This window comes from Peromyscus californicus, unplaced genomic scaffold (genome assembly GCF_007827085.1).
Source record: "Peromyscus californicus insignis strain IS unplaced genomic scaffold, ASM782708v3 Scaffold_9__1_contigs__length_137607984, whole genome shotgun sequence".
Taxonomy (NCBI): domain Eukaryota; kingdom Metazoa; phylum Chordata; class Mammalia; order Rodentia; family Cricetidae; genus Peromyscus; species Peromyscus californicus.
The window spans coordinates 110,286,968-110,313,970 of record NW_026294617.1 but is presented as its reverse complement, the minus strand read 5'-3'; the positions used below and the strand labels follow the sequence as shown (position 1 = coordinate 110,313,970).

At 37.3% G+C, this 27,003-nt stretch overlaps 2 protein-coding genes across 5 annotated transcripts in view; one reads left to right on the top strand and one right to left on the bottom strand.

Annotated features, from left to right (window-relative positions):
• The window catches only part of Arhgef38 (Rho guanine nucleotide exchange factor 38), a 122,420-nt gene extending 114,146 nt beyond the window's left edge, over nt 1–8,274 (top strand). Inside the window, exon 14 of the mRNA XM_052730848.1 lies at nt 1,537–8,274. Coding sequence (XP_052586808.1) covers nt 1,537–1,722 — 186 coding nt within the window. The 3' untranslated portion in view covers nt 1,723–8,274. The remainder of the gene's footprint in view (nt 1–1,536) is intronic.
• A 118-nt stretch (nt 8,275–8,392) lies between these two features.
• Nucleotides 8,393–26,848, bottom strand: Ints12 (integrator complex subunit 12). Of its 4 annotated transcripts, none has more exons than XM_052730862.1 (8): nt 26,735–26,848; nt 21,462–21,550; nt 20,563–20,727; nt 18,861–19,013; nt 16,188–16,372; nt 14,377–14,536; nt 10,917–11,063; nt 8,393–9,088 (listed from the first exon to the last, which is right to left on the bottom strand). In XM_052730862.1, the coding sequence occupies exons 3-8, from the start codon at nt 20,716–20,718 to the stop codon at nt 8,504–8,506; spliced, it is 1,386 nt and encodes a 461-aa protein (XP_052586822.1). In that variant the 5' UTR covers nt 20,719–20,727; nt 21,462–21,550; nt 26,735–26,848; the 3' UTR covers nt 8,393–8,503. The 4 variants fall into 4 exon arrangements, with proteins under 4 accessions (XP_052586822.1, XP_052586821.1, XP_052586823.1 ...); XM_052730861.1 differs by having other exon boundaries at nt 21,462–21,640; nt 26,735–26,844; XM_052730863.1 differs by having other exon boundaries at nt 21,462–21,560; nt 26,735–26,844.
• Between the last annotated feature and the right edge of the window lie 155 nt (nt 26,849–27,003).

Here is a 27,003-nt window from a genome sequence, read left to right as displayed (position 1 = left end):
TTTTGGCTAGATTCTCACTTAGAAGGGATGATAGTTTTGCCATGCTTTTATAAAAATTAATCCTATCCATGAAGCCTCTGTCTTTAAGACCTACTCACTTCTTCCTAAGTTTTACCTCATTATTACCGTAGAATTGCAGGGCAAACCTTCTGACCCTAGCAATACAGCTCCTTCCCTTGAATAAGGCCTCAGGCTCCTTGTTAAGGTACCAGTCAATGGAATCAGAGTTTTATTGAAGTAAGTGTTGGTTTAAGATTCACATAACAACAGGCCCTCTCACTACACTGTTCCATCTCCTTTCCAGCTCAGTGACATCAACTCATTTCTCACAGAGCCTTCATCCATTAGCCCTCAATTTTCCATCTTTTTTTCCTATCACTTTTCTATGCATTCACATTTGTGGATGTGACATACTAGCCTCCTTTATTACTTTGTCCCTTATGAAAGACCACTTCCTTCAAAATGCACTGTACTGTTCATGTGTAGCTTGTTATTGGTGATGGTGACTCGTGGTTCTGTTGTTTTATCTTATCAGTATTCATTACTGCTTTAGCTCAGTTGTAAGGTTCCTGATATAATTTTTTGCAAAGTTTGATTAAATGAATGTACAAATGTTATTGGACAATTGCTTAATTTTCTATCATAAGGAAACCTTTTTACCAGCAGTCTTTTGATTTTACTGAAGATGACTTAAACACTGACTTGAGGTCTTCCAACTTATCTAGTAATTGTGAAGGATTTTTCAGAGAAATTACTTAGTAATTCTAGGCACACATTATTCATCTAATTTTATACATGTGTGTCTGTGTGTTGGTATGTGTATGTGTGAGTACAGTTGCCCTCCAAGTCTGAAGAGAGCACTAGATACCCTGGACCTGGAGTTCTGGCAACTGGTCGTGAAACTCCCAAGTGGGTGCTGATATCTAGATTGGGTCCTTTGCAAAAGTTCATGTACTCTTAACCACTGAGCCATCTTCCAGCTGTCACTTTACAATTTTAAAATATTTAATATTAATATTTTCTATATTGTTATTCTCATAAAAAGCTATTTTAATGACTACAAATTTACTTACTATGAGGGTCTGTAATTTATTTTCTCTAACTCTTCAACACATTTCTACATCCCTCCCACTTTTCACTCTACATACAGAAATGTCGTTCTACAGAAATTGTCTGTCCATGTTCTACAGAAATTGTCTGTCCATGTTTCCATCTATGCAAGAGATTCTTTAGAGATTGATTCAAAGAATTAACAATAAAAAGCATTTTGTAGAAACTGCCAAATTGCCATCAAATGCACAACCTAAACTCCTCCCAGTAGAAAAAAGTGTCTATTTCCACTCTTTATCTACCACAGGTTTGGTAGGTCATGGCCTACCGGATCCATCAGAAGAGCTGGACTGGGTGACTGTCAAAAGCTAGGAGCACCTTAGCATCGCTTCTCAAAGGGTAGAGACTTGTTCAATTTCTCCAAAGTTTTAGGTTCTGGTTCCAATAACGTCTTTTTTCTCTTTTTTTTTCTTTTTTCCTATCTAGATTTTCTATGCGGTCCATGCTTTCCAAGCACGGAGTGACCATGAACTCAGCCTTCAGGAGTACCAGAGAGTCCATATACTTAGATTTTGTGATCTAAGTGGGAATAAAGAGTGGTGGTTAGCTGAAGCACAAGGGCAGAAAGGGTATGTGCCAGCTAACTACCTCGGGAAGATGACATATGCTTAAGAAAATCAGCATAAAACGACAATCATTTCGTGGCAAGTTGCTTACTGACTACCTCATAAAACAGACACTGAAACTTCAAACCAGAAACTGACAGTGTATCATGTTTTAAAGAAAATCTTGCTTCCTAATAGGGTGGTTTTACTGATGTATAAAGAATAGTTGTTGATAGAGATATTACCATCAGAAACAGCAGAGTAAACAGCCTAGGTTCCAGCTACATATTTAAAGGTAGAGATCTTTTGAAAAGATATATTTTTGTTTATTATCACCAAAGAGTAGATCTAAGAACAAGATTTTTCACTTTATTGTAATATTTTTATTGTACTTTGTCTTAAACATATTTTTATTTGCACATACATGTTTACATACACACACAATATATATTCTGCAGTTTATACATGATGAGTATAATACAGATTATACATATAAACACAGAATAAACTAATTACATGTAAAATAATTAACAGCCAATTAGATGGGGCTCCATTTTTAATACATTTTTTAATCAAAAGGAAAACATAATATATTGATAATATCAAAACTTACTAGAAGTGTGCTACATGATAGACATTGCTTTAAATGATTTACATATAATAATTCAGTGCAACATAAAAAGCAAACATTGCTAGCAAGTGATGGAGGTTGGTCAAACACGGGCAGCACAGTTCCAAGGTCCCGAGGTGTTCCTAGTGACTACACCATACACTCCTTAAGTGTAAAACAATGACGTAAGTAATGGACCTGGAGGAAATCATTTTTCTCTCAGATCCACATTTCAATATTTAACAGCTTTTCAAAGTTAAGAGCTTTCAAAGACTTCTACACAAGCCTGGGAGAGAAAAATGAAGTGTCCAGATTTATTATTTGTACTTTTATTGTTGTGATTAAGCATGTTCGAAAGTATGATTGTTTTAAATATGTCATACATGATTACTGATGAAGTTTTAAGAGGAAACATTTTCAGATCACTCACTGATTTGGAGATGCATGAGGAGTGTGCCTTCTACTTCAGAGCCAAGACGTAAATACTTTAGTGGCCAGTTTGTTCTCAGACAAGGCGCTGAGGATTGTATTAGCTGTAACACCACGCTCAGGGCATTGTGCTTTAATTTGGGTACTGCTCAGAGACTGTCCTCCAAAATTTCAGTCATATTCATTCAGTCAAGACACATAATTGGGTTAAAATAGATAACTGGGACAAACACAGGGTTGAGAGGAGTGAGGCGGAATGCTCAGAAGTAGATGTAACAACTCTATAGAGAAAATTTTATGAAGAGCAAAATGTCTGGCATGTGTCTACTTGGTCAGCATTACTGAATACCTGCCTTTATCAGGAACTCTGGTAGATTTGAGGGTCTCAGCACATTTCAAATCCATGCAGTACCTGGCCATGCAAAGTTTACAGTCTAATGAGGGCAGCCCTATGTAGAGGACTAAAACCATGATGACCACTAGCTGTAAACAAAGCATGTTTAGGATCATGTAACAGTGAGACTTCTAATTTTGTTTGATTTTAGTAGTTACTCATAACTAAGATTTTAATTGCCCATAAAAATCCTAATGACACATTTTAAGATTTCTCACTTTGAAAGACTAGATCCATTTGATGTACATATATATGTTACATTTATTACTCAGCAATATCTATAACAAAATAAAGAGTTCTACTTCTTCTAGTGTAGCTGACTGAATATCATACCCTCTTCCCTTATATGAATAAAGTTTATAGGACTACTAAATTCATTAAAATAGCTTTATAAAAATTTCCTGACATTGCTTTTGCATAGAATATTTTCTTTTTTAAGTAAGATAACAAAAGATTTTCTAAAAGATAATAGAGATTTCAATTTTTTCTTTTAATTGCTCTTTGAGTTCAATTTTAAAACAAAAATTTATTTGCCTAAAGTTAAACAAAAAGATATCAAGAGTTGCTACGTAAGGGTATCATAAAAATGTCCAAAGAGGCATAATTTACATACTGCAGCATATACCTGCACACCTGTATGCAACACAGAGCTTCAGTGTTCTACACAAAAATGAAGAATTGTATAAATAGCACACATGTGCCTTTCTGGCTGAAATAGATGATTAGATGGAGGAGGAGCTTTGTGTACTGGTGTGTGCCCAGGACTGACACTTCCTGTCTGCCTTTTGAAAACTCTACACCAGGACAATCAATACTTGACTTAGCTCCAGAGAAAGAACCAGTATGAAGCCAGTGACTGCGACTTTCCTATCATGACGAGCACATTTCTATAAATGAGCTCTGAAAAATTACAAATACCTTCATTTTCTACTTCTTTTACTTAACATCAAATAAACTGTAATTTTAAAATTAGACATTATTTCACTAGGCCTCAGGAATATACATTTCCAAGATAGTTTATAGGGTGTTTATATTTAAGGAGTTTAAAAGATTCAACCATTAGTTACATCAATGTAATTACCACTACACAAGCTAATGCAGTTGGTTATATTTCTTTTAAAATTACTATTGTACAGAATAGAATCCTCTGAAGTGGGCAATTATTTTTACCAAGATGAAGAGGAAGCTTTTATAGCTAATTTTCTTTTTAAAATAAATAAAAATATATGCATCTTATTTATATTTTATTTTGAAACGCACATGTTCAAAACTACTAGTACATGTAATAAAGTGTAGAGAGTATAACATATACAACTAGTAATATAAAATTATCATTGGTGTGGAGTCATGAAAAAGTCACAAAGCTACTATTGGAACATTCTTTATACTTCAGAAAAATATCCTGAGTTTGAAGGATGGGTAGAGGCAAAGAGAGAGAGAGACACGATTAGTCACAGTAATAAAGCAGTGGGTGGCAGATGTTAAACACTCCAAACCATGCCAAAATATAATTCGGATTTTGAGAAATTGCTTTTTAAATGGCTGATGCTATCTGGGATGAACATAGTTTGGGTGATTTAAAAAAAGGAGTGTTTCACACTGAATCGTGGAATTAAAAACTCTTGGATTTTCTCATTTGCCTCTTGGATTTTTTTCTACCACATTAATCTCACACAGCTGTCTGAATAAAAGGAGAAAATCTTAAGACATAAAAGCCCTGTAAGTCATTTGTAGTAACTATAGCTTCCTAATATACCCACTGTATTGCCAACTAGTGACTTCACATTCAGCATTCAGACCTCACAAAACTCAGACCGAACAAGCTTATACATTTACATTATGGTCATGAGGATGCGATTACAGTTTGCTGACTAGACAGACACTGGACTTGAAATTCTGTAGGAATAGATCCTGTTCAAAGGCTGCAATTCCTAAAAGTCTAATTTTGTAGTTGCTGCCCTCTCTATATACACAGAGATGTAAAAACTCATCACTAAATGATATGTGATCTACAAAACTACTCCAGTACAAACTTTTCCTCAGGGCTACTGGATTTCAAGCTGAGATGTCTTTAAGCAGCTACTGTTAAAAGCAGGTACGTTACAACATTTTGAAAAATATCTCAACACTTTATAAAAGACTGGAATTGAGATACTCTTGGTCAGAAATTCTGGGAATATATTCTTACTAAATAAGTTTTGTTTTGCTTAAACCTCCTCTAAGGCATCTGAATGTATCCATCACATTTCTAATTTCTTGTGATTTTTATAATAAATTTTGTTAAAAGTGATGTTTCCTGTGAAATCTGTGGTCATAACAATTTATAATTTGTAACTAATAAAACTACCACCATACCTTTGTTAAGAATTGGAATCATCTAACTTTTAAATTCAGATGTGCTTTAATTTATAGTGGATTTACATACTGATACACTCACCGTGGGCTTAAAATATCCTGACCTACTTGACCATTAGAGTCCAAGTTGGCACTACATGGAGATTATCAGTTGCTTGCTGGCATGGGCCCATGAATTACTGCAAGCTACAATCTGCTGCCCCTGCCCAGAAATGGAAGAGTATTATATAGTGCATGACTAGCCCAGGAAGACAATGTGAAATGTAGATTCTACTAAATATGTATCACGTTTACACTACTGAAAAAAAATTAAAGAATTATAAACCAGGGGTCTTTTGTATTAGGTGTCTTCCATTTTTATCTCATTTGAACTATGTCTTATAAAGTAGGAAATTTGGGTGGTTTGGGCGGTGGTGGCACACACCTTTAATCCCAGCACTTAAGAGGTAGAGGTAGGGGGATCTCTGTGAGTTTGAGGCCAGCCTGGTCTACAGAGTGAGATCCAGGACAGCTACACAGAGAAACCCTGTCTCAAAAAACAAACAACAACAACAAAATTAGCATAAAGTAGAAAACTAACAAAAAAGGGTTGAAGTTATTCAATCTTAAGACTATTATTCTTCCAGTGCCATTTCTTTTTTTTAAGTCACTAAATTCTATGGTTAATCTCATAAAGTATAATATAAAAAACAGAAAGAGGATACTGACCAAAATGCAGTTTGATCTGTCAACCCTGAAAGCTTACAAGAACACTTGCTGTTGTGGTTTGAATGTGTACTGTCCCCATGAGCTCAATGCCATCTGGTGGTGCTTTTTGGAAAGTTGTGGGATCTATAGGAGGTTGAGACTTACATGTTACTGGGGGAGGATTTTGAGGTTTTGTAGCCTCACTCTGCTTCCTGTTCCTGTTTTCTGTCTGCTGAGACAACCTGATCAACTGACCTCATGCTTCTGGCCCATGCCTTCAGCATCATGATGGATTCTAGCCCTTGGAGACAGTGACCCCAGATAAACCCTTTCTCCTTTAAGTTGCTTCTGTCAGATACTTTATTGTGGAGACCCACAGGTTTCCTAGTGAGATCTGAGCTTGCTTTACCCAGCAGGGCTGCACAGGGGAATGATTGGATCACAGTGGGGGTTACCAGGGGTTTGGAAGGGTCTGCACTGGCTGTTGCATATGCTTTGATCTAGCAAGGGGGAGGTCTTTTGCCCCACCCCTTGGCATTGTTATAAAAAGCCCTTTGGAAGAGACAGAAGGAGCTGGTGGATTTTTATCATGCTCCTCCCAAAGCTATCCTGTGTCTGTCTCCTCTCTGCTATCTTTCTATCTATATTTCTTATTCCTCTCTCCTCCTCATAGGAACCCTTTAAAAGGTGGGAGCTGGCCTCCCACAGATGGCGCCCTGAACGTGGGACTCCTACACTTTATCACAACAAAAAACTAAGATGCCTACTCATCTGTCCACTCATTCACTGAGCCAACAGATAGAGAGCTGCAGATTTCAGTGCTATTCAAGAAAAAAGCATGATTTCTCCCCCTCACATAACCTGGGTGCAGGAAATACTTGTTTTTTTAAACATAATCAGATAAAAACATACTATTGCTACTTTCATAACTGCTTCTTGCAGCATATTTTGTGATGAGAAAAAAAAATAAAGGCCTAAGAGTTATTTGAGATAAATTCTATTATCAAATATATCTTAAAAATACCAAAATGAGTTCAGCCCCTTACTTTACACACACACACACACACAAATATTACCTATACAAAGAATCATATTCACTGAAAGATGAATTAGTCCTAAACTCATTAAAATTTTCAAGAAATGCCACAAAAACCAAACAATTGCTTCTCTGAACTCCAGCACACTTTCTGCGATGGGGTAAAAATCTTCTCTTCAAATGCTAATGTGCAAACTGTACTAAGCATTATTTCTCTAATGTCAAGGTAGTGAGTCACACTGACTGCAGCAGCTGTCCACAGAAGCTTGTGCCGCCTCATTCTGCTAAGTCAACAGTGCATTTGAACTATAAACAGCAAACTTTTTTGAACTCTTTATAAAGAGGATTTGGAGTTTATACCAAAACAGTGTTTATCAACAGAAAAGTGTTTCTCAAAACAAAAACATTTACAGGCAGATTTTTAAGCATGTAAATAGATATTTATTCCATCTCTAAATAATGGGTTTGTTTCAGTATTGGATTCTAACTTATGAATAAATTAATGCCAATATTTAACAGACTAGTTTAAAATCTTTCCATAGAAAAAGACCAAGCTTAACAAGTTTTATCTTTAAAGAGACTATTTATCAATTTATTTTAGAATAATGATGTTAGGAAACCTAGGGATAAAGGAAGATGCTTTGAGTTTAGATTTTATAGCACATAGCAAGGGTGATAAAACAATTCTACTCAGTAAATATAGGAAATTACAAGATTCAGTTTTGGGAAAAGATGAGGTGTTTGTCGACTGTAAAAAGGACACTGCATTTTGCTACTATACATTTACTGGTCTGATACTGAAAGCATTCTATTCTTTGTTGGAATATATATGTAAACTGATAGCCAACTAACTCATTAGCTTACAAGGCAAAGACCTGGACCACCTCCTGTAGGATCGAATTATGGCTAGAGTTCACAGGAGAGAAAGGGAGAGATTTCCCATAAGGCAGAGAACTGGATATTATAAAACACTAATGAGTCTTCCCTGTCACCCATAAGGTACCTTATTTCAGGAGTTTTAAATCTTGGGGTATTTTGCCAAGTGAACCATTTCTTTATATCTGCATATGCTATCAATCTTCTAACTTTCTCATCATGTACCAGTCATAATCACTATTTTTGTACATTATGGAAATCATTAAAATAAAAATGCTAAACAGGCTGAAATAAATGGTTCCAAGTTTGGCTAAATAATATTAGCACTTTAATGTAACAAACACTAGAGATCTGATCATCATGATTTTTATTAAGTTACAGTATATTACATCTTTTGTTTCAATAAGGATTTTTTTTTTTACTCTTTAGAGCAATATGATATAAAAACCTATTTGGCCACATTACTTCTTGAGTTTCTTTTGGGCAGCTTTCTTCTTGACCATCTGTAATCGCTTCATAGCGTTGAGCTGTGATTCTTGTGAAGTTGGACCTTTAAGAGATGCTGAGGGACTGCTGCTGGGTTCTGAGCTGGTTTTGCTTGAGGCACTTCCACTGGGCCCTGACGTACCACTATTTCCATTCCCACTCAACTGCCCACCACCTCCAGGAACTAAACTACTGGGACTGGGAAGACCCACTTTGCTGACATTATCACAACTAACTGAGCGACTCAGGCCAGTCTTGCCTAAGGTTAGAGGGGGAAGCGGTTTCAGTGGTACGGAGGGGGAAGAGCTGTTACCAGAGCCTATTTTGGAACCTAGCCCACCTTTGGATGACGTTGCCAGACTAGTCAACCCCACAGGCTTCTGGTTAGCTGACGAGGCAGCAGGTTTTCCACTACTGTTTTGTGCTGTGGAACTCAACTTTGCTGTTGATGGACCAGCTGAAGACGTTTTGGCTGCAAAAGCTGCCCATCCAGTTAGGCCGCTAGTTACTGAAGAGGACACGTTGTTACTAGAAGAATTTCCTGAAATAACTGTGGGTGGCTTTAAAAAAAAAAAAAAAAAAAGATAAATCTTACATTAGAGCCAAGTATAATCAACACCTGTATAATATCTTTGAATGTAAACATTTACTCATGTATAAACAGCAATGATGTGGAAAATCTGGACAATACAACAAAATTAGGTTCCTATGACACTGAACTGAAAAGGCACATGGGAGTTTCTGTAGTCAGGGAAGACGTTATATGGCTTGCAGTTCCTGAATGCCACATTGTTTTCACGACTTCAAAGAAAATACATGAAATTCCTTTTGGGAACTGCCTTTAGATTCAATCACAAACCATAACAGAGAATCAGATTTAGTTCTTCAAGTCACTTTTGTTACCCCCAAAAGTATCACCTAGCTCATAACACATCCAAATGGAATCTACTTTTAATGAACAAAACTGTTTGCACCCAAGATATTCAGGAAAAAATACCTAAGTGAAAGATTCAATCAACAGTTATTTACAGTGAACATGTTAAGGGAAACATCTATATACAAGTTCTAAAGCCACTTAAAATAACCAAGCTGACACAAAAATTTTGACATCTACTGCACTATAAAACATACACAGATATTTAAACTCTGAGGATATATTAAAAGAGCTCACAAATGCAGATTTACAATGTGTGTTTCCATTGAAACTACAGTAACAGCCCCCACTTTCATGTAGACACTGGCAGCTGCCTCTTGGGCTGCACTGTGGCATTTTGGGGCAGTCTGACATGCTCTTAGAGGATTCGTAAGGCTGTAACATTTCAGCCTCCAATCAACTTCCTACCTGGACTAGTGACAAGCATGTAAATGACATTGTTTTAAAGACATAGGATGATTTTTTTGTCCATTTTCACATTAGGAAAAAGGTTCTTTATTCAAATTAATTTTGAACCAACCTTTGTACAAACACTGTCTACCTTCATATTGAGAGGGTCTCAAAGAGCACTCAGAGGTGAAGTCAGACACAGGACTACCCTGTGTTAAAATGGTAATACACAATGTATAAAAGTGGTAATAAAATACTTAGAATATCTATTTATTTTAGAATTGAACTCTCATGAAATAGTTGATATCATTAGCTCTTACAAGGTTGCCTTCAATGTTGTCTGTATATAAGCACTTTAAACCACTGGAAAAGCAATAAAGTAAGAGTGCTGTGGGGCTTTTATTTAATATGAGAAATTAAAGTTTTTGTTCACATGTTCTGAAAAACCATACATTTTTAGAATAGCACCATATAATTATCTCATGATATCCTGTTTAGGAAACCATCTTATAAAACATTATTCCTGGGACACACTGCTGGTGACAGAAAAAGAAAGCAAAAGGACACAATGTGGCACGTTTTTAATTTTCTGTTTTGAAAGATCCATTTTTTCCTCCTTTCCTTTCTATCAAACATGAAACCATCTGCCATATGGCTCTGTGACCCTTCATCACACATCACCAAAGAAAACTTATTTGAAGTAACTAAAAAGACCAATGCTCGATGAAAGATAAACAAGAAAGTAAGGCCTGTGTGTTGAGCCCTTGCTTTTAATGACTACTGTGGCCTGTGATGCTCCACAGAGTGACAGATGGTTTAGAACACAACCAGGATAAGATGTTAAACAGCACCAACTCGGGAAACTTAGTAATGCCTCCTACTTCAATGTAGAAAGTCAATTTCTGATATAAATGCTCCCTTCCTAGCTAATTAATGATGGGCAGCTTTCACTTCCAACACCAGTCATTCAAATCATAAAGTTTCTCATCAAACTTTTACCCTTTAGTCAACCAGACTGAGATTTATGTATGTATGTAAAACGAATGAAAATGAATGCACTTTACCTTAACTTCTGTTCTCTTGAATGCTAGGAAGGCTGTCTCTTGTTTGAGTTTGGTTTCTGGTTTCTTAACTAGTGGATCCTTGACAGCTGGAGCCACAGAAACAACAGTGGGAGCTGGTTTCTGTGGTGGCTTCTGAGTTTTCTGAGCCTACGAAAATCAGAGGAAAAAATTATATACAAAATCTTTATTGAGTAACAAAAAATTAAAAGTTTATTAAAGAACTATAGTTACTGAACAGGAGCAATATTTCTTTAAAAGATATTGTGATAATACTGAAAGTAGAGACTAAAAAACAGTTCTCAACATATAGCTTTAAAGATTTTAATAGTTTCTGAACAGTAATGATATTATCAATAATGCAAATTAGGGTTGATTAATTACTTTTTTAACAAGTTAACCTTCCTGTTTACAATAAAGGAAATTCATAAACTATGGTATATCTACCCTTTGTTATCCATGCAGGACTGCTTCCAGAACCTCTGACAAATACCAAAACCTGTGGGTGTTCAAGTTCCTTAGGTAAAACCGGCATAGTATCTGGGCCTAGTGATGGATGTCTGTCTGTAATTTCAGTGTTCAGGAGGCCAATGCAAGAAGACTAGGAGTTTGGGGGCAGCCTGAGCTAGAAAACAAGTTCAAGGCCAGCATGATTTATACATAAAGACCTCGTCTTAAAAACTTATGGGTTGACCAGGTGTGGTGGCACATGCCTTTAATCCCAGAACTTGGGAGGTAGAAGCACATGGCTGAGAGTTTGAGGTCAACCAGGGATACATACAGAGATCTTGTCTCAAAAGCAAGCAAGCAAGCGGAAACAAAACCCCTATAGGTTGGGAGCTCACTGGGTAAAGAAGCTTGTTGTACAAGCCTAGTGTCCTGAGTCCCAGAAACCCACATAAAGGTGGAAGAGAAAAAAACACCTCCACAAAGTTGTGTTCTCTCTCTCACTCACCAAAACAAAACACCCCTCCAAAAAGTTGTCCTCTGTGTGTGTGTTTGTCTCACTCACACACACCCAAACAAAATACCCCTTAAAGGTTGGGAGACACAACTCAGTTATAAAGCACACTTGCCTAGTATGTGGTTCCATCTAGAGCATTAAGGGAAAAATACTGTATTTACAGATAACCTATTGAAGACCTCTGTAGACAGTAACTCATCTCTAGGTTACTAAATGTAAATGTCATGTCAACAGTTGTTATATACTGAATTGCATTAGAAATAACAGCAGGGGAAACAAGCCTGCACATGCTTTGTACTGATGCCTTCATGGCCCTATTCCACCAGAAAGTATTTTCCATCAGCATAGATGTGGAGTTCATAGGAACTGGGGGACAGCTCCACTCAGAGTGCACTTTTCTTTCTTTTTATGGTTAACCAAAACATTTTCTTCTCAGGGTTCAGGTATAAGTTTTTAAGTTACTAAAAGTGAAGTAAAAACAACTCAGATAATTTACAAGGTTTTAAACACTGAATGAGAAAGGAAAAATTATTCATGAATAAATAATAAAACGTTGAGGTTTTTTTATACTAGCGCATTAAATCCTTGGGAAAAGTGTATAAATAGCAGTTTCCATGTTATCTAAGGGGAATTTTATTCATTCTCCCTAAGCATTTTCAGTTTTATTTTGACTAGTAACTGACTTTAAGACAAAGCATGTTACTCAATTCTCTTATAAATTTTAATCATTTTCAGATTTAGTATTTAGTGTCTGAACAATCCTATCAATATATGCAGCATAGAGCAATGAACGAAACCGTTTTTAGTATCAAAGAGAACAAGGGTTCACTCTGTTCATTACTTCTCCAGCTGTGTTCCTGCAGGTGAGCCATAAATGCCTAAGAGCCTCATTCCTTTCACCTGCAAAGTGGAAGCAGCACCATCTGTTTCAAAGGTGTGTTTATGAGGATGAATTGTGATTATGTAAGAGTTCAGCCTAAAATCTCATAATGTTAAGTGCTGATAATAATAGTTACTATTACCTAGCATATGCAAGACCTGGCTTTGATCCCCAGTAACTCAATAAAAATAAAATAAAACGTAATTACTGTGCTGGTTATTGTCAATTTGACACAACCTGGAGTTACCTGGGAAAAGGGAACTTCAACTGAGAACTTCCCAGATCAGAATACCCTGTGGTAGAGTCTGTGAAAGATTGTCTTGATTAATGACTGATATGGGAGGGCTCAGCCCAGGGTGGGTAACACCATTTCTAAGGAAGGCCTGTGCTGTATAGGAAAGTTAGTTGCATGTGAAGTGGAAAGGAAGCCAGTAGGTAGCATTCCTCTGTGCATGGTGAAGCAGGAAAAGATAACTTAAAAGGCAGATATGGGGCAAAAACAGAAGGACCATATACATGCTTTTATGTGACATGCACCTCAATATATATATCCTGCATATATATTAATTTCGAAGTAACTGAAGGCCATTGAAAAATATAAATAGATAAAGTGAAGTAACTATGTGCATGTGTGAGTGCATGCATGCGTGTGTGTGCATGTGTGTGTGTATTGTATCTACCAAAGAAGAGTCTGTCACACAATAAATGTTTATCTGAAATAATTTTGGTTGAAGTCTTCGAGAGCTAATTTCAATAACAAACTTAAAAAATTAAGTAGAGATTTCTTGTTACAAAGAAAAAGAATATATACTAATAAACTTTTTCTACTTTTGACAGAATAAAAATATTTCCTATTTCTACTTTATGTGACTAAACATAAAATAGATATTTTGACTTTAACTTTAGTTAAATTCATTTAACAAACATGGAAATGCTTCTATTGAGACTTCTTAATCTAAGACACAGGAAGGGGCACTTGGGGAAGAGATGACAAACTGCTGAAGTAGACTGCAACTTCTTGATTTCTTTAAAATAAAACTTAAGAGACAAAATTAATTTACCTATTTTTTTAAATTAATAAAATTATCAAACTCTTCAATATAAGTAGTTATGTTAATGATGAGTACCCTGGGGGTAGTACATTTTAAGAACAATGTCAATGAGAAGGAAAGGCTAGAGAATATTGAAAGACAGGTGGGAAGACAGACAGACAGACACAGGCCTCTGCACATCTGAATCTGGCGGTTTCCACTCACTCAGAAATAGATCTTTTTATGCTTTCTTAACAGACTCAATGAAGACTGGGCTTGTATCTCACCACCTGTGCTTCGTGGTATTATAAAATATTGTAATTACAGTGTCATGCTTATAAAAATATTTTTATTGTGTGTGTCTTCAATCCTGTTTATCTAAATTAGGGTAGGCTAAAGGGAGGACATATATAATATGCTCTGGTCTTTTGGCATAGCAACATAAATCCATACAAACAGTAATATATGCAAACACCTAAAAGTTTATTTACTTTTTTCCAATATGCTAAATGTCCTAATTTTCATTTTAAAATCATATATCAACAAAGACCATCACATGCTGGTTAAAATGTAAAGCGTGATTCTTACCATTCTCTTCATTTGTCTGGTGCACCGGGCACAGTACCACACCAGGCGAGGGTCATTCACTTCTTTGTCTGTCACTTGGGGTTTATGGCAATCCTGGTGGTAGAGGTTATGGCACTCTTGACATTCCACTAATTGATTTCCAGATGCCACTGTCATTTGTCTAAGAAAAACATGGCATGAACACTATAGTTTCTTCAACACACAATTTAAAGTTATTTCCACACTCTTTGGTAAAGTTTGTTAAGTTAAAAGAAAAGAATCCCAGAATAATAAGCATTTAAATCATTAATAAGAAAAATAACCAACACTAGTACAAAGCCTCCATAAGACCTTCATCTGTGATAGGCTATGCTTAGTCAATAATTACAACATTTCCGTTATGTTTAGTTGTCTTTTCAGTCGCTTCTCATTGCAATCTGTTTCTATTCGTCAAAAGGTAGACACCCTTAGTACACTAGGGACAGCACTTCCTCAGCATCTCTGCTAAATCCCTCTGGTAGGTGGCTACACGTTGTTCCGTCTTCATCATTAACGAGTTAGGGAAGCTGAGTGTGGAGGCTCATTGTAACTCCAGCACACACGTGACTGAGAAAAGGGCAACACTGTGAGTCTAAGGAGAGACTGGGCTACATAGCGTGTTCCAGGCTAGCCTGGGATGGAACAAGAGCCTGTCTCATAAAACTTGTTTGAGAAAAAAAAGAAAACAAAAGTTATATAAAGATGAGAACACATTCTAGTCATTTATGGTACTGTGCATACAAGGTGTTTGGTATATATCAGATCAATGTATATAAATCTGAACAGAATGTAATAGCAGGTATATCAAAAAAAAAAAAAATCCATCCCAAAAGCACAAAAAAGCAATCGCCACAGGCTTAGCATATTATACTAAGTGTCCTGACAAAAGACAATACAGTCACTAGGTTTCTCCCCATTAGTACTTTTATAATATTCATTTATAAGATGCTGATTTTCATAGTAGGGTGGGGTAAAATATGCAATGTATGTGGAAACAAATATTACATCAACTTATTTTCTATAAAGCTCACAAAATCGATAGTTCCTTAGCTCCAATATACTAGAAGTTAACATTTTTATTAGAACAGCCACAAAAATAATCTTTTTTACTGTCAAGCAATGAAAGCTATTAATAATTGAACATTAGCCCTTGACATGAACATCTTCGAAATTTAGTTATTTCTGAAAATAACAAGCAAACAAAAAAACCCAAAAAAACAAAGTATCTTGTACTAAGCAGAAAATACTTCTACTACAAGATAATTTATTGACTAAATTATCTGCTTCTGTAATTATGCATTCAAGTTTTAAAATGTTACTCAGAACAGCCTACATTCATTTCCACTATTCTTAAGAAAAGATGTAGTGGTGTTTTAAGAAGTGACATGTACCAGATAGTTTTTTCAGTGTCATAAGCAATTCAGGAAGAGAGAAAAAGCAACAAAGATGACTTTAAAAAGATGGAACTGAGGTTCCTGATGGGTTCTCCCTCACTTAGAAAAGATGCACAGTCACCTCCATCCAGAACTCCAGAATGCAGACAGGGTTACTACAACATAACACACTCAAGAAGCCGTGGTCTGAGAGATAAAATGTCTGGTCATTTCCAGGGTGTTAAAGTGCTCATCTACTTATTTCTTCTTCATCCCAAATAATAAAAACAAAACAGAATTCCTAACAAATGATATGATTTTGGGGACATGGGGGGCAGGAATAAACAAAGTAGGAGGAGATTGTTTGCTTCTTCTAAAGAAATAAAACAACCTGTGCTGGGGTATACGGGTATAACTTACCTACAAACAACACAAGCCAAGCCCATCTCCATGGCAAAATCATCAGCACTAGTCTCTTCGAAGCTGGAGAGGTCAGCCATAGCTAAATCCTTGCTGGTTTGGACAGTAATGGGAGAAGATCGTGTCTCTGGTTTCTCCAATCTGGGTTTCTTTGGAATATCAACTCCTTCAGTGACATCTTTCATCTATAAAAAGAACCTGATGATGAATGATACTGAAAGTAACATAGCATAAACTCTAAATCATTGAGAGAAAGGGACAATATGACAAAGTCTATTTGATAGACATTTTCTTTTTTTTTTTTTTTTTTTTTTTTTTAAAGATTTATTTATTTATTATGTATACAGTGTTCTGTCTGCACATATCCCTGCAAGCCAGAAGAGGGCACCAGATCTCATTACAGATGGTTGTGAGCCACCATGTGGTTGCTGGGAACTGAACTCAGGACCTTTGGAAGAACAAGCAGTGCTCTTAACCTCTGAGCCATCTCTCCAGCCCCTTGATAGACATTTTCACACAGACAGGAAGAACTATACACCCTGAAGATCTGCTGCAGAGTCTTGACTATAACTTGAGTGGGAGTTGTGGCAGGAGTAGGACAAGAGAAGGAAGGGGTAGAAATGATGTAACTACAGTACTCATATACAAAATTCTCAAAATTGAAAAAAAAAAGAATTAAAATTACTTCATAATTAGTATGTAACTACAGAAACTACCGACATAAAAATAAATCCGAATAGTATAATAAATATCTGTATTCTGCTTTGTATTATACATACTAAAGGATTCTGGAAATGCAATGGATATACTATCTTTTTTCTTTCATTCAAGATGTTTGGACTTGAAGAAACAGTATTGCTAATATTGCTATTTAAAACAACAGCAACAACAACAACAAAATAACCAAAAACTTTAGGGCTGGGATATGACTCACTGAATAAGCTTGCTGTGCAAGCTTGAACGACTAGAGTCAGGATCTTTAGAACCCATGTAGGAGCAGGCACGGAGGTGGCCTGCAATCCCAGCACTTATTAGTGAGCTCCAGGGTCAGCAAGGGATCCTACTTCAGTCAATAAAGTAGAGTAACTGAGTGGGACATCCAGTATTGACTTTGGGCATCTACACACACGTACACATGCATAAACATACTCATATACACGAGCACACATAGACATAGAAACATACACTATATACATACATGTGCAAAAAACCCACTTTAATTATGATGAGTAATATTCAAATTGTATTAAAAAAGTAAACAATGAGCTATCTTCCTATCTACACAAAATGTATTGCCATATATGCTTCAAAGCTAACTCTACCAATTTAAGACATGAAAGCTATAGGTAAATCTGTTAGATTCACAAAACTCAAATTCCAAAAACACATAGAGAATCTAGAAATCTTAAAGTTGATTGGTGAGGGTATAAATTTAGTAAAACAATTTTGGATAGCAATTTGGCTTTATCTAGTAACGATGAATATATAAGTATCTTCATATCCACTTAGAGGTGTATAGCTTATTAACATGGTCACAGAAATACGTAAAAGTAGCTCACTGAAGCTGTACTGTAATAAAGAAAAAGGAGAAATCTCCTAAATGTTTACAGTAAAGTAACTGGCAAATTTATTTATTCATAGAATGAATGTTAATGGTAGCTTAAAAAAACAAAAAACAAACAAAACCCCAGGACCTACACATAAATTACAAAAACACACTGGCCACACAGAGAGCTCAGTGGGTAACTGTGCTTGCTACCAAATTTCTGACCTGAGTGTGATTCTCCAGACACACTTGGTGGAAAGAGAGAACTGACTCCCTTAAGCTGTTCCCTGCCTTTCAGACACACCTGTGGCACACAAGCCTCACATTCCTTCAGATAAATTAATGTAATAAAACCTTAAAAAACAAAACATGGCCGGGCGGTGGTGGCGCACGCCTTTAATCCTAGCACTCGGGAGGCAGAGCCAGGCGGATCTCTGTGAGTTCGAGGCCAGCCTGGTCTCCAAAGCGAGTTCCAGGAAAGGCACAAAGCTACACAGAGAAACCCTGTCTCGAAAAACCAAAAAAAAAAAAAAAAAAACATTGCTGAGGGAAGAAAATGACATACATAAGCAGTATAATAAGAGTTGTATGAATATATAAGCACAGAGATAATGCAATGTTCATGAATATCTATTATTTAGTAATAGCATGAAAATAAATGGGCTAATATGAGGGCAAAGGCTACTCAACATATTTTCAGTGTATTTTTTTTGTTAGTTGATAAACTTTAATTACCGTTTACAAAATTATCCAAAATATACAATCAAGAAATATCTGTAGCCTTCTCAAGATGTTTGCCATCATGTAACCAAGTTCAAGTTTAATCACATCTGGATTCTCAGTTTTACTTCTCAACAACCACTGTAGCCAGAGTTATGGATTAAGTTTGTATTATTTTCCCTGGGGTGCAAAGACTTGAGGACAACAATCTCAAGTAAATGGCTAAATACATGTTTCTAGATTTTACTTGTTCTTTTTTAAGTTCAACCTCTCCAGCTAGCAAAATATATTTACAGAGTGATCACTACACAACTACATTCACGTCTACATAAAGTAGACCCAAGACACTCTTTCCGCCTACGGAAATGCTTTATCCTTTCATAAGCTCAGCTAAAACCACAGCTTACTTTATCAGCAGGTCTCTTCTCAGCTTCTTTCTTTATCTTTTCAGGTGGGAGGACTTTGCCATTACTACTGCTGGAAGGGAGAGTAGATGATGTTTTGGGCTCTGGCTTGATAGAAATAGATTTTGTGCTTGAAATTTTGGGTGGTTCCACCTCCTAAAGGGAAAAATGAAAATATAAGAGACCTTCGTTTTATTCAAAATAGAAGGGCTGGGGTTACTGCTCAGTGGCAGGGCACTTGCCTAGCATGTACAAGGTCCTAGGTTCAATTTCCAGTACTGAAAAAACAAACACACATAAAAAGTAATAATCTAAACAATTTTCAGTTAAAAATTAAGATACCACATTATAGTCAATGTAACACTCTTCCCTACCATGGCTTTACTAAGAAATAACTGACTCACAACCAGTACTTATTTGATGTTTTGATAATGTGTATGCCCATGGGATAACCACTGCAACCATATACCCATTATCACCCAGACGCTCTTGTGGTTCTCTGTAATCACTCTTGCAGGTTCATATTCTAGAAAGCTCTGGGCACTAAACCTGGGTTGTGGGCATATCTTATGCCTCAGATTCTGACTTCACTCAAGCTAGTCATACAGTTCTGTCTCCCCTTTTAGTTCAGCAGCTGTGTCCCCACACCTGGGTGACTTGGAGTTTCAGAACTAGAACAGTAGAAGACTTCTTGTGGAGAGCCCATATGTGCTAGGTGGATACTACTCAGGCTAGTTTACTAATTTTGCTGTAATTTCTACAATTCTGCAAGGTAGTTCTTAGTCTCCTCATTTTGCCAAGGTTGGGTGAAATACAGTTATCAGGCAACTCAGTTCCCTTACTGCAAAGTGAGAAAAATGGTCAATACTAATTTTAAGGGATCATTCTTACAACAAAAGTTCCTAACACCCACAAACCACTTAGAAAAGGGCCTCGTCAGACACAGTAAAGTTCCACGGTATGCAATCTGATACTACAACTACAAGAGGGGAACTGGATTTTCAAAAGGGTTTTGCTGGCTCTAAAGCATAAAGCTGCCATTCACGATCAATAACAGAGCTACATATTTTTGACATCTACAACCTTTACCCTTATATCATCCTGTCCACATTTAGCTGAAAAATTCCTGTGTTCTTTATATTTTTATCCTTAAAACATTAGAGAATAATGAGAAATAAGTTTGGGTACCATTAACACATTAAAAAACAATTATAAAGAACTGGAGATTGAATTGTAAATAAGTGGTTTTTTTTATACACAATGCAGTAAAACAGAATGTCCTCTACACCAGTGGTTCTCAGCCTTCCTAATTAATGCTGTTCCTTTAGTACAGTTCATTACGTTGTGGTGACCCCCAACCATAATATTATTTTCATCGCTACTTCTTAGCTATAATTTTGCTGCTGTTATGAATTGTAATGCACAGATCTGTGTTTTGCGATGGTCTTAGGCAACCCCTGTGAAAGAGTCGGTCACCCCCAAAGGGGTCGCGACCCACAGGTTGAGAAGCACTGCTCTAGACCAAACTAACATTTCTGGGTGGCTCTATGAAAGTTTGAGGGAAGAGAACAACGTTAAAGAATATAATTTCTTTGTGACATAAAGAGTGATTACTATGACAGAGAGTGAAGATAATATAAATGTTATCACTGGAACACTATGTGCAACTCAAAACTCTTTCCAAGCTTTGCATTCAGGTAAGTACCTTTTGAGTTGGACGATAACTTGAATCGATGCCCCGAGCCAAAGACTCATCAAGCAGCGCTTTTAGCTTTTCAGCAGAATCTTTACTCTTTGAGTGTAAGAAACCTAGTGCTTTCAGAAAAATGGGATCAAGTTCCAAGTTCACAGTAGCAGCCATTGCAAACACCTGAAGAAAAAAAAGGAGGGGGGACAATTTAGATAGTGTACAAGTACAAGTACATATCCCTACTTTCATCTATTTTGTTGTCTTGCTTGTAATATTTAAAAACATCCAAAAGGTTATTAGAGACAAAGTAATGACGGGCAGTACTGGTCCCTCTTCCCTCTGGACCAAAGGATGTTACCAGCTTTCAACATCCTATATCCACCACCATATTTTTGAGACAGGGTCTCCCTATATGCTCAGGCTGGGCAATTTGTGATTCTGGCCTCCACCTCCTCCCTGGTGAGTTTGAAGGTGTGTGCCACCCCACCTGAGAACGGCTAAGTTTTAATACAGACAACATCTTTAATCAGAGAGCACCTTCCCAGCTATCGCTAACAACGTATCTATACACAGAAACTTGCCTGCTTTAAGTCAAGTTTATGATACATCAAAACGCATCTCTTCAAATCTTATTTTTACCACAAAAATAGAGATTTGGTGTTCGTGGGGGTGGGGGGTGGGGCAAGGATGTCACAGGAAGACAACGGCTAATGGGTGCATGGTAGAAGTCACTGCTGTGGCTTTTACAACTGTTTCTTGTTTAGTTTCTATACATTTCCCCCTCCTCAGTCCTCTGCTATTCTCAATATCTCAGAAAGCATATTAGTGGTAATCTTATTATGTCACATTTCGATTGTGGGATCTCTTGCATTGAGCTATTTCTCAAAAGCGGGTCTCTGAACGATGATCCTTACCTACTGCGTGGCTCCCTCGGGTCTGATAACACTTGCTGTCCTACGGAGCTTAAACGACGGCTGCCCAGCTGAGGCCACACATCAAAGGTCTGCAAAATTCTCAACAGTCAAGTTTTGTTTTCAGTGAATACCAATGTTATCAAGTGCTTCTACTTCTGGCTGTCATTTTTTCCAAACACCTTCCAGGCAAGGAATTATTAAAATAAAAATGTACTCTTGGTGTTCAATCCTTTGATCAATATGCTAAGGTTTTAAATCCTCTTCTATCCTTCAGTTTAATGGCATAGTCATGCAACACAGGTACAAGGCTACAGTTAAAGATCTGTCAGCAATTCCACAATAATCTCCCATTTTCAGGGGCTTATAATACCATTAAAACCTGCTGTAGGTTGACTCTCAGCATATGAAAGCACTGGCTGCAAACAGATTTCATTTATTTCTTCCCCTTCTATTTTTCTCTTCATACCCTGCCAAGTTTGACAGGACACAGACAGACAGATGGACACACACACACACACACACACACACACACACACACAGCAGGTTCTATATAAGTTCCTAAAAAGGTACTATCTATTTGATAATCAAAAAATTATTGTTAATTCTATGCTCTACAAAAATATCATCTGTCTGAATTACCTAGGTAATGGAGTTTGAACGCTCCATTTCATTCCATAGAATGAAAAAGTAAGCATACTCCAAATAGTTATATTAGTAAGAATTTAATAAATGGAATAGGCTCTATTGATGCTTTATATTATATTACATATATCATCTCCAAAGAATGATGGGTTCAGGATGATTATTTTAAAATATTCTTATGAGGCTGAGCATCATATTCACTAATACTGAGGAAACATAGTTTAAAATAATTTCCATGATTAATTAAAGAGATAAACCTGTTGTTCCAGATTCTACAAGACAAACACAGTCTAATCTATGACCTAATTTATACATTCTAGCTTATTTAACCCAGGACAGTCTGTTTTACAGGATACTGAGCAAAGAGCCGATACCTAGACAAATATTTGTGACAGAAGCACTACTTTCTTTTCTAAAAAAGGGAAGCAAAGTATTGTTATGTCTGTCATCACAAATGAAATGCCTATAGATGAAGTGACCCTTGGTGTAAGCCTACAGAAAATGTCAACATCAATATTCTAATGGAAACCTTGGAGTCAGTTCTTTTTTATAAAAGACTTGACACACTTTGCACCCCTGGCATAAATTACTGATGTATCTTTCAAACTCACTGGTGCACATGGTGGAATGTGGTGGGTGGATGCGCAAGTATGCTCAATTTTTAATCTCATAGAATAAGAAAGGCTTGGAGTCCACTGTTGCAAACTATCTAGTAATTTCCAGTTTCCCCTTTCTCCTTATATATCATGGCCTATTTAAAGTACAAATCATTCTGCAAATCCATCCAATGTTTTCATTCAGTGTAGCCCTTCTCCCTTCCCAAACTACCTTTATTATCAGCCCCCATCCATTAATAACGCATTCCCCTACATTTCTACTTTTTCCTCATGCACTTTCTGTCTTTACTATTCTCACTAACAATATCACCTTTTTATAGCCTCCTACAAGGCAGTGTTCATTGCATGTTCCATCTAAAAGGCTATAAAGGTGGTTATAGGAGCCTCTTCTGTACTGATGATTTTAGAAACAATTTCCATGACCCCATTTACCAACCTCCCACTTGCACCTTCCCACTCTCATTACAGAACAGTAGCACCAGGCTCTTCCTTCTCTCCCCCTGTCATTACCTTTCACTCAGCATACACTATGCTCCTCTAAAACTTTTTACAAACAATTTTATTTAGTTCTTTCCAGTAAGAGCGTTATCTTCAGCCAGTGAAATGTAAAGTTTACCCCACCTATTCTCTTTGACTACAGTCAACATCCACCACTCCTTTTAAAATTACATCTTCCATTATTTTCTCTTTTCCACTATCTTACGAACATATTCTGGGTACCCAGCCAACCTTTTTTCTTTGTTAATCCCCCCCTTTTCTTCACTCCCACATCATATGTTTTCTGAATTTACAGTGGCTCCATGTGTCCCTTGTGCTGCTTCTTTATTGACACTGTCTTGCTCCAACTTCTTTCTCAGTCCAACAGAAGTAGTGGGTGGCATAAGTTATGTGCATGTAAATGCAGAACAGGAAGACAGATGAAAGAATATGTTAAGTGTGCACTTATTTTAAAAACTTAAGTGTTGTTTAAAACAGAAATCTAAGAAAATCAACATTTATTACTTTAAAACAATCAATGACCTAGTGAAGTGGTAGTGGTGATGTGGGAGTGAATGGCTAGGTCACACTAGGAATTATCTGTCCAAACGTAAGTCACACTAGAACTTCCATTACTATACAATGACCCCCCCACCTTTGTTTATGGGGAGCATGCTATTTCTTTCCTGTTCAGCTTCTATTCTAGGACAAGCATTTCAATGTCTCTCTTTCAGTTCTAAGCATCCTTATCCTATTGATCCATGATTTCAATACTTTGTAGACATGCACCCATTTGGCATCTTCTCCCATCTACATCCCAACTAAATGCAGCTGAAAAAAAAAATACCATACTCTCTTCCAAGTGACTAGTCCAGTATTGGCGTGCGTCATACTTAGCACTCTTGCCATGCTATTTGGTCAATTTACTTCCCTCTTTCTTGAACCAGCAATTACACTTTTTCTTTAAAACTACATGCACTTATCCTTTTCTCTTTTTCCATTTGATTAAAAAAACAGTGAGAAATGGCTCTGTAAGTAATGTCAGTTGGACATGGATCCTGTCTTTTCCTGTGCTCTCTAGAACGTTACACTTTGGGTTATTTGAAATATCTTATTCTCAGGCCTTCCCCGACCCTGGCATCTTGCACTGACATTACTCCTTTCTTATTCTGTCTTTCTTTGTGGCAAGACTTCCCTCAAATAAAACCTACTTTTCATATTTTCTGTGTTCCTTTCTAATTAATGTTTCAATTCATACAATAGGGTCTTCTTCCCATAATTCTATGAAAATAATCTTACCATGGCTAATTTAGTCAAAGGAAAACTAAAATATACTATTTTCCCTTCTACTCAGTTCTCAGTCTTTGTAGATTTCCCCTACATGGGTTATAAATGAGATATTCAGGAATGGGTTCTGGGTGTCTTTTGATTGCACGATACACCCTCTTTCAAATCTGTCTTTGGGATCAACAGCACAGCTGCACAGGCATCCCCTGAAAACATGTTAGAAGTGCAAATTCTTGGTTTCCACTTCCTAACTTACAGAAGAAAAATCTCTGGGGTGAAGCCTGACAATCTGGATCAAACCACCTGGGCAATCCCAATTTGTTTTGCAATTTGAGAACTGCTGCTCCAGAAAATCTGCTTTTTTGCCAATGACCATAAACTTCACTTTCAAGCCCACGGTTCTCTTCAGTCACCCCTTCCATAAGAGCTAACAGCAAGTTTAACCTGGCTGTCTTCCTGAGGCACCCCACTGAACACGACCCAGTGGAACCACTTGTACCCTTAATTCTCCTCCTCAGTTTTAAGTCTAGCTTTCCCTTTACAAGTTACTTTCTATCTCTGATATTAATCACTTTGTTGGAGTCACATTCCGGTTTTGTTTACTTTTTTGAAACAGGGTTTCTCTGTGTAACAGCGCTGGCTATCCTAGAACTAGCTCTGTAGACCAGGCTGGCCTCGAACTCACAGAAATCCACCTGCCTCTGCCTCCCAAGTGCTAGGATTAAAAGCATGTGTCACCACCGCCCAGCAACATTCCTTATTTTAAGACCAAGTAAATACATTAATGGGACTTTGTATTTTATAAAATTTTCTTTGCATTATTATATTTAACTTTAAATTTTTTTTTTCCATTTCTGACTACTCTTTCCCTGGCTCATCTCATTCCTGCTGTTCTTATTATTGCCCCAACTGTCTGTCCTGGGCTTCCTGCTTCAATTTTGCTACCAATTTGTTCTTCAGTAATCATACACATTTTGTTATCAAATATCATTTCTAGGCAGAGGATTCCTTATGGTTTTCTCTCACTTTCTTAAGCCTGAATTCCTTGTTTCTCTTATTTCTATGTTACTCTTAAAACAGTGGCTACACTGTTATTTGGTTAACTCATCAAAGCAAAGTCTAATGTTCTCTTTAACTCTACACAATTCCGTTTACTTCAGCAAAAGGCATTAAAGAAATTCAAATGTGTTTTCCTCCCAACAAAACCAAAACTCAAAACAACCATCTATTTACTGGTAGAAATATGTACAGTGTTCTGATGTGAAACATTCATTTTCTATTCTTTCATAGTCTTTAATTTATTAATCTCACTAGCATATAGCTTCTGTGAGAGCAGGGGTTTGTGTGTGTGTGTGTGTGTGTGTGTGTGTGTGTGTGTGTGTGTGTGTGTGTGTGTGGTGGGGGATGCAGTTATTTCTCTAGCAATTAGAATTTAACAGTTGCTTTTAAATATCTATTGGATGAACTAGATTTTTGCTAAAATTTCATTTTGCAAGGCTTCTGTGATGTCCCCAAACAAAATTAAACATCTTTAGCTAAATATATGTTTTCCTTTGGGTCCCTTTCATCCTGCCTGCTAGTTTCAAAGTTCAAAATTGATCACTTGCTTGTGCATGAGATACAGGAAACTGACTATTCTCGACGGTGCAATACTAGGATTACCATCTCATAACATTGGAAAAGAAAAACATCCATTCCTTTCCAGTAAACTTTTTTTTTTTTTTTTTTTTTTTTTTAAGATGCTGCCCTTTTCATCCTTCCATTTAGTACTTGGCCCTAGGGTAAGTCTGGAAACTCAGAGCAGAGCATAAAAAGCCCAATTCCAAAACAAACTAAGCGCAGGAGAATCCGTAAAGAGACAGAGGACACTTAGGAATGAGAATCCTTTGATGGAATCAAAACGCACGGGTGGCCTTTTACAGGGAAAAGTCCTTGACAAGGGAGCCAGAAAATGAGACGGAAACCGAGAGCTGCAGAGAGGTCTCCGGAACCCTTTGACAAAGGTCTACGACAGATCCACGGACCCAGTCCCCAGGGGCCATGTCCCCAGTCCACAGCACCCTGGGACGCAATCCTTACAGAAGAGGAGGAGCGGTTAGGCTGTAGCACGCAACTGCCCGCAAATTATGAGGTTTTTCCCCTCCAGCAGGGAGGAGACCAACACCCTATGGAGCTCCACTCCGGCCGCCCCTCGCGGGGTCTCGAGCCTCCCCGAGGCGCCAGGAAGCGGGGACCCTCGTCACAACTCACCGCTCCGCCCCGCCACTCTGTCCGTTCCCGGCAGCTCTTTTCGAACCCGTCCCCGCCCTAACCGGCATCAGAAGCGAGGAACAAAGGTTCCCGCAACCGGTCGGGAGGGGAACGTTTCCTAGTGAGACAGCAGGAAGTGACGCTGGGCCTTTTCCGGTCCGCCGGATTATGAATGACGGTGGGCGGGGGGACTTCCCAGACGCCTTGCTTCTTGATGATTACTATTTCTTCCCCCCACTTTGGGGCCTCACTGGAGGCGAGTGCTCCTC

What these genes read in the sequence shown, in the direction of transcription:
- Ints12 (XM_052730862.1), bottom strand. Translation starts at nt 20,718, where the DNA reads ATGGCTGCTACTGTGAACTTGGAACTTGATCCCATTTTTCTGAAAGCA. An exon ending in AGAAGAGACCTGCTGATAAA is followed by an intron (nt 16,373 to 18,860) that starts GTAAGCTGTGGT and finishes TTCTTTTTATAG; the next exon opens with ATGAAAGATGTCACTGAAGG. An exon ending in TTGGCTTGTGTTGTTTGTAG is followed by an intron (nt 14,537 to 16,187) that starts GTAAGTTATACC and finishes TGTTTTTCTTAG; the next exon opens with ACAAATGACAGTGGCATCTG.